General features: G+C 35.9%; 1 protein-coding gene across 8 annotated transcripts in view; it reads right to left on the minus strand.

Moving 5' to 3' along the window:
- The window catches only part of otofa (otoferlin a), an 81,944-nt gene that overhangs the window by 27,760 nt on the left and 40,496 nt on the right, over positions 1–13,688 (minus strand). For all 8 annotated transcript variants that reach the window (XM_041976231.1, XM_041976237.1, XM_041976234.1 and 5 more), the window contains exons 4-6: positions 12,759–12,858; positions 10,501–10,700; positions 16–89 (exon numbers count right to left, since the gene is read on the minus strand). In XM_041976231.1, coding sequence (XP_041832165.1) covers positions 16–89; positions 10,501–10,700; positions 12,759–12,858 — 374 coding nt within the window. The remainder of the gene's footprint in view (positions 1–15; positions 90–10,500; positions 10,701–12,758; positions 12,859–13,688) is intronic.

Below are 13,688 nucleotides of genomic sequence, written 5' to 3' on the forward strand. Positions count from 1 at the left end.
TGCTCATTGCTTTACCTCCTCTCTTGTGGTCATCTCTAGAGCTCTTGATCTTGCCAAGTTTCATGGCTGAGAAAACTCCCTTCCCTGCTCTAATGAAGGAAATAAAAAGTAAGTTAAAGTGATCTGTCACAGCTGATCCATTCCCATTAGTAGGTTGACACCTTCAGAGAAGAATTGTTAGCATTATTTGCTCAGTTAATCCAGTTCAATTTAATCAATCAATATAATGAAGCTCAATATAATTCCAACACGATGTGAAATATCACAGACATCTTCATCGCTTGGCTGGATATTTGATTCCAGGTGATTCAATTCTCCACATCAGCACCAAGCAATTCTCCAAACTCTCAATCACAAAACAAGAGTATCCAGTGTCTCCACATTGATAATATCTGGATCAGATATCAACGCTGCAACAAAGAGCATGTGACATCAGCAAGGTGACAAATGAGTGGCTTTAATAATTAAAATTGAGTTTGGCCGTCCAGTTTTCTACGGATATGGATACATGTCAAGAAATTAATGAACAGGAGGGTTTTGTTTCAAATGTATCACAGCAGCTTCTGCTTTGATGTTTCCATCGTTGTTCTAAATCAACCCAGCTCATCCCCTGCTTAACGTACAGAAAACGTTATGTATAATAACATCTTATTTAAGGAATGCTGAGATTGATTTAAAAGTAGATTTCAATGTTGAATAAAAAGTATTAAAAACACTAAGCTTTTGATCATGAAAGCAAATAAAAATGATTAAGGAAAAACTGGACCACTTCGACTTGGCTTGTTGTACAAATTATAATTAACTGTGTTACAACCCTGAATATTAAACAGCACAGGAATGTAGCAACTGCAAATGAATCATTACTGAAAGAAAATTTCCTGTCTATTGATCAAGCAAGTAGTAATTCTATCCTCCCAAACGTGTGGATTTGCTGGTTTTAATTTGCATATATATCTGTGTTATTGGAAATTAGAAATCTTTCATGTTGGGGTTGAATTCAAAACTGATCAACTAACTCAATAAAACAATCTGACAGTGATAATTTACTTGTATTGATTTGTAGTGTTAAAATCAGAAATACTATAATTAAAGTATGAAAGACCACAAAAGACACACAAGTTTTTCATACATACCACATCAAGGACACCATTAATCCTATATAACTCCACAGAGCGGTCAGATCACCATATATCCACCTCAAGCCTCTTTCAGTATTTTTAAACTATATTTCCATATGCACCGGTCAGGTGAGGAAAGTACAGACCAGGCTGGCAGATACAGTAACTGCTGGACAAATGAGTTGACGGTGCAGGACAGAGAGGAGGGGAGGGAGAGAGAAAGATGTGTTTGGAGCAACAAGGAGAAGCGGAATAAAGTATTCTCTGTGCATCACTTCCTTTCACATTCTAAAGTTTTCAGCATCTGTAATAGGGCTGGGTTAAAAATTTTTTTTATCGATTTTAATCGATACAAACTAAATTAATCCAATATCGATTCTTAGCACAAAAGTAAATAATAATTAAATATAAAAGCAAATAAAAATAAAAAAAAATAAAAAATTGAAGCAATATTGATATAAATGTAAATGTGATATTAACATAACATTTACAGTTTGAGGTAGTGCTGGTATGTGCAATTATGCATCAGTGTGGTTATTGTTCATCAAGGTAATGGCTGGGGGGAAGAAACTGTCTGTGTCTGGTGGTTTTGGTGTACAGTGCTTTGTAGGAACTTCCAGACGAGAGGAGTTTAAAAAGTTTGTGTCCGAGGTGTGAGGGGTCTGCAGAGGTGTCATTCATACGTTGCCTGACCTTAGACCTACAAGCTGCTCTGAGCTAAATTAGCTAAATTAGCTTCTGTATTATCTGCACTACTTACCACTGTCTTGGTCTCTTCTTGTTTTTATTTATTTATCTATTTATTTTATATTTGTATGTCAGAAAGACGCGGGGCCCCTTTAGGGACTTCTTTAGTGGTCAACTGCTGTCACTGCAAACTCCACATTGTCACTGCTCTGTTTTGATTTGCGCCTCTGCTCAACATTAAAAGGGTGCTGAGGATTCAGATCAGTAGTTTGTGCCATCGAATGACTCTTAATGACTCTAGGTCATTAAGAGTTTTCTTTTCCTTTTAGTTCTCACCACTTTCTTTATTTTCACCACTAAGGAGTCAGAATCATGACAGATTTAGCATTGATACAATATACATTTTATTATCATTGCTATCTCCATAATTAGAAATGTAACTAACTTAAAAGGAAGTTTTCAGAAATGTTGTAGCTGTTTTAATCACTACAGGTGTGTTTGTACCACTTAATGGGAGGGGGACTTCCTCTGAAAATGTATAAACTACTTCTTTGGTTTTTTTGGTCTAATTCATGAAAGTCTGGACCATGATCGTGCACCACACCCTGCAGGAAACTTACAAGATATAACAATTTCTAGCCAGAAAATAAGTGGAAGGAGAGAGAGTGGAGGTGGCATGCCACTACTGTATCTTTATTAAGTAACATTACAGCAACACAATGCTTCTTCTTCCTGTGCCTTTGAGAGTGAAAAAGTGATCATTTATTTGTTTGCTAAGGAGGAAGTTTTACATCAGCTTAAGTTATATAACCCTGGCCTTTGTCAAATAATGACAGTGTGTACTGGAACAAATAAAGAAAGCAGAAAAGAGAGTTGTAATATTTGAGGAAAAAATAAATAAGACATATATATTTTTTCTTTTGCTGCTTGTTCCAACAAAGAAGAGTAATACTAAATGTAGCAACAAACATAATTTACTCTGACAAACATGGTAGGATGTTAATAATGTTTTGTTTAGTGAAAATGTGAAAAACTTTAACCATCCACCAAACTGAATTCATGAAATGTGGCCCTCGGGGTCTGCTAGAGGCAAAGAGGTGTACAGTTTTGGAAATATCTAATTAGCTCTGTCCTTTGGGGAATTGCAAGATAAAGAAATTTTTTTAAGGTTAAAAAGAGCAGAGAGAAAGTTAAACAAGATGCTACACCCACTGCAGTGTTTCCTTTCTTTTTTTTCTTCTTTTTTTGCATTTGAAACAAAGACCATGAATATCTTACAACTTTGAAGGTTGTAGCATAAGGCATGACATAACATGTGAAAGACTTGCTAATGTGTCAAAAGCAGAAATACTGCAGAGTAAAACAGTAGAGAAACTTAAGGTCTTTTAACAGTGCAAGTCCAAGGAAGAAAATGACGTCAAAGTTGATATGTTGCTAATTAGGGCTGCAACTAATGACTATTCTGATGGTCGATTAGTCACCGACTATTAAAACGACTAGTCAACCAATCGGATTATGTATCTCATGATTATTATAAATGGCTCTTATTTCACTTTCAGCTTTAAAATCTTGCATGAGGTTGTTATGTAAGTGCCTCCTCTTTAAGTGTTCGAGCATTGCAGGCGTACGTCCGTGGTACGCAAGGTTTACAAATCTCACGTGTATTTAATTTATTTTATAAGTATAACGTGACTTTTGACGTCCTCTGCCGTCGTTTTGCTCCCTAGTCCGCCGCAATATTTTTCCCCTGGCGGACTTTATTGTGCATGTGCAACTCTTAGCAGAGATAAAAAAAGAAGACAATGTCTTACTCTGTAGTTTTTTTTTATTCCCTCTTTGCACATGTGCATTGTGCAACTCTCAGCAGAGATAGGATTAGAAGTCACTCTGTATTTTTTTTTTTTTTTTGCCGACAATAGTCGACGGCTAAATTTGTTGTCGACTATTTTTATTGTCGACTATTGTCGAGGTTGAAATGCATCTGTGGTTTTGTTGGGTTAGAGGAGGGACATGTCTCAGACTTGTATCTAGTCACCAGACCCAAATAGTGTTCATTTAAATTTCCAAACTAACCTGACATATGCGTTAGAATTTGCTGTGGAAGGAAACATATATGACATATAAACCAGCCAAGCAGCAACCTGCTATCCACCTGCTAACCACTGCAACACTGCATGTGCTCCCCATCCTCCAGTTAGATAGATATAAAAGAAAAAAATGTGCCAGCAGCAATCAATAATTCATTGACATTTACTATATGTTCTGCTCTGAGGATTCTGCTGAATGAAGCCCAATGCCATCTCCCACACTCCTGTTTTGTCAATATTGAATTCACATATTTCAGAGATGACAAGATGCCCTGGACCTTTGCGAGACAAAGATCTGTTTCTGATAAAAGTTGTGGAATGAAAATTCTCATTAGACTAGAACGCTGCTGAAATCTCATTGGGCAGTCTTATTTTTTTCCTGTAGTTGTTATCTCTACTTTCCCAACTTTTCAACGTCTTCAGTAAGATCTCATCATCAATCTAATGTAGGAAAAACAGAACGTCAATAATATTTATTACCCCTGAGATATTGGCATCTTTTTTCAAGTGTTTTGTATTGATGGTTCATTTGCCTGTGAGGGAGTCAATTGATTCAGTTACTGATATTCTTTGCCTGTGATTCAGCAAGTATTTACTTATAACTTTACCCTAATTAGCGGCACATAGTTAAAAGCTTGTGCAAAGAAAAATGTCCCCTGAGTCTGCTTGGCCTACATACAGCAAAGAAAATATAATAATAATAAATAAATCACAGATTAATATCTTATATTTATGTGCATTTATCTGTAGAATAAATACATTTTCACAATTGTCAGAGTGGGCATGTATGATGAGGAAAGACACTGTAGAGGAAATAAAAAAAGGAAACAAGACAATCAAAAGGAAGGCGAGGGACAAGAAGTGGAACGATGAGTATGAGAAAGGACCATTAAACACTGACAACTTTTTTATGAACATGCAGCACTTTCAGTATTGACCTAATATTCCTTCAGAAAACACTCTTGCATTTAGAACTTTATCATTTCATCAGGTAAGCTGGAAAATAAACTTTAATTGAACATTCCCTTTTCCTCGATTATTAAGTGTTTTTTTAAGGGATCTTTTTTTCTAAATAATTATTTCTACAGAAATCATCAGCTCGTTTAAATCATTGTGCCTCACAATTCCTATCTGGGACAAGCACATGCAGAATGGGGGATGTAACCCAAGGGGCATGTCTTCATGCTGTTATCGTCTACACCTTCATATCAAAGCCTGAAAAAAGAAAACAGCACAGACATGTTTCATTTCCAATGCAACACAGACTGCAGATCAGTATACAACAGCAAAGCTGACACACACACAAACCAGCTCCTAAGAGAATATGAGTTTGAAAAAAAAAAAACAAACAAACCAGAGAGCAACTAATGATGAAAATAAATCTTGAGATTTAAAAAAACCTGGAATTGAGGTACAAATACAAGTACAGAATCTGAACACTATTACTGTTTTGTTTATTTCTTTATAGCACTAATCGGTAACCCTTAAACATAAAGGGATTTTGTAAAAAAAAATTTTATGACAGGGGTGTGTCTGCAATGTTCTGACTCAGTGAGCTGAAGATTTCTGCTGACGAAGGCTGGCTGCACATCTGGAATATGACAATTTACAACAGTGTTCACAACCAGCATATAACAAGGTGTGTGTAAGCAGACAGCTCTCAGTGTTTAGTGGACAGTAAATAGCTGAACAAATGCAGGTTTTACTATTATACATGTTATCTAATCTGCAGCTAAAAATAAATGTTCATGCACGCCAACACAGGAACTTTAAATTACGCATTAAACGGCAGGTGTATGAAGGGCGAGAGCGGCATTCTTTGCAGTTATTTGTTTTGATGTTATTATCTTGAGATCACAAATTCTGTTAGCTCAAGAAAACAAAGCTTATTTTGACATGATAGCAAGGTAATTTATGTCATCATCTCCAGAAATCTGCCTTTTGTTTTCTTGAATTTAACATGTACTAACACTTGTTATCATAAGAAGCTCTTTCTGGAGATACTGAGAAAGCCAAAGTGAGCTTGAAGAGTGGTTTATATCTTAGCACTCAGTTTCATTGTTCATTGTCACATTTGGAAAGAGACAGTAAGCTCAGGCATGCATGCATTATTCTGTTTGCTTCTTGGTAATGTGTTTCCTGAACACTGACAAAAAAAACCTAAAAAACAAAACAATACTCAATAAATGCATCCGTTTTCTAATCTATCTTCAAATAAGGACATAAATTATTCCATTAGGATGAGAAAACAATCTTCTGAGCATTTTCTAGAATGGCTGCTTGAAACGTTTATACAGCGTAGGTTAAAGCTCAGTGGGAATATTTTTGGTATTGAGCCTTTCTACTTCTTAAAAAAGAATTTTTATTTGTTCTTACAATATTTGGGTCATTATAACTTTATTTAACTAGATCTGGCATGTCTAGCTGTTAGCTACAAATGTGAAGCTTTATTTTTTCGGCCTCTTAGGAATCATCTGCTGAGACAAACACCAGCAGTTAGAAGAATGTATTTTCCAACATCCCAACAGAAATTATATTTGTAAACCATCTGAAGAAGAAGAAAAATGTCATCTTTTTGTCTAATACATACTTTCTCATGTTTGTCTCCCTTGTTTTGGAAGCATCTAGAAACCTTCTTTTGGATGATCATTGTCACTGTTCTTTTATGTTTTTTTGGTTTACTTTAGGATTGGTTCACCTTTGCAGTAAAGACATGAATTATCTGCCCACTGTGGTAACAAAACACACTGTATAGACTTGCAAAGACCTCTAGAGAAGAACTGAACTAATATATTTAAGGTAGACTGAAGCTTTCTCATATAGATTACCTTCATTATCTACTATTTACAGTCAAATATGTTGTCTAATAAATAGCCAGTAGATAGATGCACTAAATATAACAATGGCATTTTTAAGGCTGACTAAAAATGGCTTTAAAATAGTTGGTACATTGATAGCATAAAGACATTCATCATTCAACACCTGCTGAATGCATAAAGTTATTAACCTTTAGATGTCTGGTCCTGAAATGAAGGACAACCCCACTACTGAAGACGTATCTTCTAAAACATCTGTCCTATCAGCCAGAAGCTACTAATTATTATGAGTTGTGTAAATTTGCCAACACTGTCAATGTTGATTGTATATGGGCCATAAAGGACCCATAAAGGTCGTAACAAACAGAGACACAATAACTACAGTGGCAAAGATAAACGGCTGAAGAGATGAAAGCTGTTTAGATTATAACAGACAACAACGCTGACTGGACTAAGAATGAGAAACGTGCCAAAACCAGATATAGGAAGTGGTTATTGGTTATGTGATTATGTTATGTGATTTACTGATATTCAGTCAGCATAGGAGAGACACTGTATTCACATTTGAGATTGTTTCAACAGGAAGTCTGTGCTGTTGTGAGCAGATGGGCTAGAAAAGGATGCAGGAGACAAAACACTCATTACAACATCTGGACCAAAGACTGTGAGGTGATAAACTACAACTACCTGACATCACTGCTGTCTTTGATGACACTTGTATTATGCACTGCTGAGCAACAATTAATTACAGGCTTGACACAAATCATGGTAAATACCACAAATAAACACTTAATTAAATTAGAATTTTTTAAGATTAGTGTCACACACAGAGTGCAAATACCATGATTATAGCCAAATAACTGGAGCAAAGCCAAATGATGTATGAAGCAATAAATTTCATTCACAGAAAAGTGATTTCTTTTTTTTGTACATGGCAAGAGTGTTATATCAAATGTACCCCTTCATTTCACTGTATTTTCTTTTTTTTCCAATTTCCTTTTGGTCTGTAGCTCAAATGACTGATTAACTCTCAAATCCATATCAATCATGTGTGCTCCTGCATGCACTATTCACCCGATCAGCCTCATGGGCAGTAAAACCGCACCTGAGGTAATTTATTAGTTAGTAATAACAAATCCCTGCAAAGCTGGCTTATTGTGGTATTGCCGATAGCACAAAATGTTTTATGGGTGCTACCATAAATCATCCTGCAGGCACAGACACGATGTTGGGGAAGGGAGAGCAGAGGTGGTGGAAGGAGTAGGTGCAATTTCACTAAGCTAAGGGTTTCTAATAAGCCAACTATGTCTTTTATAGCAACACTGTGAAGATGATGAAATTTGATTCCTAAAATTCAATGTGAAAGTGTAACAAGCAGGACTTCCTTTAGAGTTATGAATGACCTTTTGGGCTGCAGTTGATATAATAAAAATAGTCAGCAGTGGGTGGGTTTGTCTGTTTGTTCTTCCACTCATTTGCGATTAAACTCAGAACAGGAAATTATACCCTCCCTCTAATAAGACAGAAACAAACTGCACATCTTTTTAATGCTCAAAATGTTAGACTTTGAGCAAGTAAAGCTTTACTTTTATCATAAATAAAACCTGGAATGGATGAATAATTTTACATTACATTATCAATTATATTTGAATAATTTCTGAGGTATACTGTCGTGAAAGATTATCAAGTAATAGAAAAAAAACAAACCATTCACATCAAGGTTAAAGAACCCAGACAACAGACTAGTAAAAATATACCTCCAGGCTAATATGTTTCCCTCCTCTTTCTGGTCTTCCTCCTCCTTTCCAGAAGAATGAGAGTCATTCCAGGTTATTATCTCCTGCACACTCGCACTTCATTACTAGAATAAGGACAATTAATACAGTTGTAGCGCATCAGAATCCAATACACAATGAAACAGCTTAAGAAAGTTTCATTCTGAGAGCACCTCAACCAGAGAAACACTTTGCAGCCAATAACTCAGGATAAAAAGGGTAATGATGAAAAGTGGAATAGCTATTACAATTATGCCTTTGTGCAGGATTTGGTGGCTGAGCTTGACATTTTTTTAATCAGCAACTCATTCAGTCACGTTTTTCAAGACAAAACCCTCCAACACCATCGTGACTAACAGCTTCAACATGACCGAGCTTGCTAAATTAAAAGAAAATGCAGAAAGATAAATATACAGTACATGTTGTAATAAGATGTAGTTTGGCTTCGTTAGGCAACTTTCTTCCTGTTTTTATTGAGCCGTTTTATATTATTTATCTCCAGCAGTACTTCCTTATGCCTTCATTGTTATGTAACAGCCGTGAGATGCTCTGCAACTTAAGTTCTTTTGTTTTCCCAAGGTTACAAGCTCATTTTTAATTTAATGCTGTAAAACAGTGCAAAGATGTTCAATGTCCACATACAAAAACAAATATATAGGCAAGGCAGCGTGTAGATGCACACTAACATGCCATTTATTCACACACCCATTCAATGTGCAGCATAATGATGGGTTTATGGATCTGACTGTGCAGATAGTGTCAGTGGAAATCAATACCACCCACAGATGATTTCATGTACTATTCAGCAAAAAAACCACAAGAATGAACCAACTATGCATCATTTCAAAAAGCAGCCAGCAGAGCCAGAGGTTCTTATAGATTTTTATACTACAATTCGTGTGATTTTGCACTGTTTGAAATTTCTCCAGTGTTTCCAAGAAGATTTATAAACAGAACACATTGAACTTGATTGAAAGACAGAACTTTTCCAATATTTGTTTTGCATCCTGCAAAGAACCAAGAAGAAAAGTTTTACAACTTGCAACAAGGACTTTCCACTTTTTCACAAAATTTTAAATAAAATAAATATTTTATATTGCCAAATATATTTACATAAAAATACAAATTAATTTAACTGAAACATATTGTGTATTTGCACTCATATTAATCTGATTTACTATGTTTTTGGTCTTTTTCAGGAAATAAATTAGACTACATCCATAATTCAGACAGAATTATGAGTGCTTTATGGAAAAAGATAAATAAATATAATTATAAATAATAATAAAATTTTTGTATAAAAACAGCTAATTCAAAACCCTAAAATGGTCACCTCTATAAAAGATAAGTATACCAAAATGTTCAGCCACATGAACTCCAAATGCTTACATGATCCACCCAGATTTTCAGAGCAGATCACAGGACAACTGATCTTCAGAATTTTTTAAGTTAATATTTCGGGCCTTTGGTTAAAAAAAAAAAAAAAAAAAAAAGTAAGGTCTGCACAATAAAGACAGATTTATTATCAGCTGGACAACAAGAGGACTCATATTTAAAAAAATCCTTTTTATATTTGTTAGTATATATCTTTTGAAACACACCAAAATTAGCTTTCTGCTTTTAACCCATCACTAGTTACTCTAGGAGCAGTAGCTGCCATTTGTTTGGCATCCGGGGAGCAGTTAGAGGTTAAGAGTCTTGCTCAGGTGCCCACAGTGGTTGACCTCTGCTGCCAACCAGGGAACTTGAACCTAGGTACTCCAGACCCAAGCCCACCTCTGTAACCACTAAGCTAGCACTGCCCAAAATGTGCATCTATCTGTAAAACTGCACTAGTTGAAACTATTCTACATTCACTTATGTCTCTGCTACAGCTAGTAGCCTCTTAAAAGCTGAGGGGCATAATTAAAACAACACATCTTGCTTGTGTTCTTGAGTCAGAAAGTAAACGTAAACCAACAGCATCACATGTACCACAGTGCAATCTGTTTAATTTGTAGAAAAATGTTTGACTCACTTTCTGAAGGTTGGTATGGACCCCTGTAAAGATCGTCCAGGGGACGTCCCCGACCCGTGGCTTTGTCCAGACAGCAAGCTGTCTGTTTCAAAGGCAAACATCCCATCACGGTCGTCAGGTACCTCCAAGAACTCTCCATCACTCCATGTTCCCACCATGCCATCCATCGGCTGGTATCTGATCTCGATGTTGACACTGGTCTTAAAATAAAAGAGGAATTGATGAAAGTTAGCTGAAGAAGTATCACTTAACATCAAAGCTTATGGCTAAAAATAAATGAACACACATTGTTGAAAATAAAAAGTGTGAAATTTTGTTACGCTTGCCTCTGATTCTTCTTGTTATATTTTATCTTAAGGTTATGTGGCTCAACTGTTTTTCATGCTCAGTGGGTTGACAAAGGATGCAAAAGCATCTCTGAGGAGTTGAAGCAAACTGTGTTCAAATAGGAAAAATTCAAGACCATTGCTTCTCTGAGAAAAGAGCTTTTGCCACTTACATAATGTAGCGTTTTATCAGGTGACATTTTGAGATTGTTTTCTTTATGATTTAAGTCATATTTATACAGAGACTTTAGGTTATCACTGTATATTGAATAACTTAATTCAAATTGAAACATTTTTGAGTTCCATCTTCTCTTTTAGCATGTAGCTGCACCTCATTCAGCAAACATCAGTGTGAAACCTGACTGATGCACTATATCGAAAATACAGCTGCATCGAACTGCTAGCATGGCTGCATTGCTTTATTTTGCTTTGTTGTGACAGGTTTGCTTGTATTTGATGATATAATTCACATATTTAATACTTTACATGATAATAAATCATCTCTTTTCTAAGGGAAAACTCAGAGTGACACTTTAATACAGGGCAGAAACATAGATGGCACAGTGGTTGTCTTCAGTATTTCCTCTAGAGCCATGCTTGGACAAATACTACCCTCCTGACGATGACCGGATGTTTATTGCAGAATAGCCAATTTATTCCTCTGACAAAGACAGATGAGGAAAAAATAAATGTGGGGCTTGCTCCCTCTCTCCTCCATCTGTCTCTGTTTTGAGCTCCTTTCCTTACAGTACATCCTTGCAAGGCACTGTAGTCCACCAGGAGTTAAATTTGTTACTATGGCAACAACAGTGATGCAGAGTTGTAAGTCAAAGTGATGCTCTCAGCTAATGTGTTGTTTAGTTTTACCACTTTCTGGCTACAGGGATATAAAGCAATAAAACTCTTCTCATTGTAAGTGCTTTTTGAATAGATCGTTGAGCACACTGTATATGTGGAGATAGGTGCATGTGCTTAAACCCCTGAGCACTAGCATGCAATGTTTCATCATCTCAGAAACAACACACTGGAGCTTCCAGCTCCACCAACACAACCCTGCACCCTGCGGTGGTTTTACATTTTATAGCTTTGATCTCCCTTAGACATCCTCATTTTCTCATACATATTAACTCTAATGTTACATATTCACCACCAAATCATCTTTGAAATCCCTCTTACTTCTGAGCTGCTCTCAGTTGAGCAGTTCTGAACATAACTTCAAATCAACCGAGAATATCTTGAGTATTTTTAATGCTGAGGGCCGGATCGTGCTGACATTTCTACCATAGTGCTGTATTTCCATCAGATTCTTGATGATGTGAGAGTCTTTAATGCTGGGGACTTTACTGGCTAAATGATCGCTGCTTCTGGTACAGGTAAAAGTGGAAAGCAAGATTTATTTCTCCACTTAATGTTCCCCCACGAGCTTGTAAATGCATCTAGCTGGTCTTCCATCTTGTTGCTTTAAAGAAAGGCCTTTAAATTAGAACGTTAAACCATTGTTACCTGTTCTGAGAGCCACACATTTTCTCTTTTTATTTCTCAACAACTAGTATGAAGTATGAAGGAAAAATTCCCTCTTAGTGCTAGAAATACCTTCAATAAAAATGCTTTGATGCAGTTCTAAGTAGTTGATCATTGACAATTAAAGCACAATTTACCCTAAATTTATTCTGATTGGTTCATTTTGAACATTTCCTGCCTCTGTTTTTCTATTAGTTTTTCTTCAGTGTTATGACATATTTGCCTGGAGCATTAGCACACAAAAAAAGTAGCTAAATCATGCAAGTTGAGACATAATCGAGTGAAGTTTAAATGTTTATTCAACATTGTTGGTAATTATATAATTTTAAGGTATGAATGAGGCTTAAAAGAAAATGACCCACTTCATAACCCCTGCAATATTGCAGACAGACCATGAAGGTGAGCTTATACCTTTATTGATGTGTTGTTGTCATCAATGAGAGTATCAGTCAACTCCAGCTGTCCCTCTTCAGCTACTTTCTGAAGAACCATACAGAAAGTCCCGACCAGTCTGCAGAAAACATCAACAGAGAACCACACAGTGTCAAAAAGGAATCATTATGCATTTTGTGATTTTTTTTCATTTATTCCACCTCTGCTGCCCATCTGTTCACCTCTCTTTTAAGCTTTCTTGGGTCATTCTCACAATGCTTTTTCCAGCTACACTAATAAATACAAACTGAATTTTCCAGAGGCATTTTTACACCACTGTTTCTTTTCTCAGTGTGGAGGTGAGGGTGATAAAGTCATAAGCATATATAAACTTAACAAGTGTAGAGTGTTAATAATTGACTTCTTTAAAATTCTTGTTTTGCTGTAGATATAAAATATTTAACACAATAATTCTCTCTGTCGATAGAAACTGAGTAAACAGAACACTTGATGACACTCTAGATTATAACTGTATTAAATTTCAGAATATTTTCTTTTACCATTTATAAATCTTTCAAAGATTTGGCTGTGAAAGAAATGCTGGCAAAAGTGGAAGATGTTTAAACACATAAGTTAAAAGTGTAATGTAATGTTGCATGTGAGTATTGTGGGAAAATAGCACTTCTTGCCAAACCAAAAGTTACAGTTAACTTCAAGCCACCTCACACATGCAAAGGATCGATCCTTAATCTTTATATTCAGAATAATATTTAACCCCCCCGCCCCCCGACTGGGTTATGTCATACTCGTTGGAGAAAAATGTCGTGTAAATGACCCATGTTTTTGTTCAAGTGCAATAATTTACAATATGTTGCTTTTTGTTGACTGTAGTTATTGTTTAAAATGCTTTTATTTTGAAGGGGGATGATGCCTCACAACTTCTTCTTAGGCAGGTAGCGGTGAAAAAAT

The sequence above is a fragment of the Melanotaenia boesemani genome, chromosome 22, assembly GCF_017639745.1.
Source record: "Melanotaenia boesemani isolate fMelBoe1 chromosome 22, fMelBoe1.pri, whole genome shotgun sequence".
In the NCBI taxonomy this organism is placed as follows: Eukaryota; Metazoa; Chordata; class Actinopteri; order Atheriniformes; family Melanotaeniidae; genus Melanotaenia; species Melanotaenia boesemani.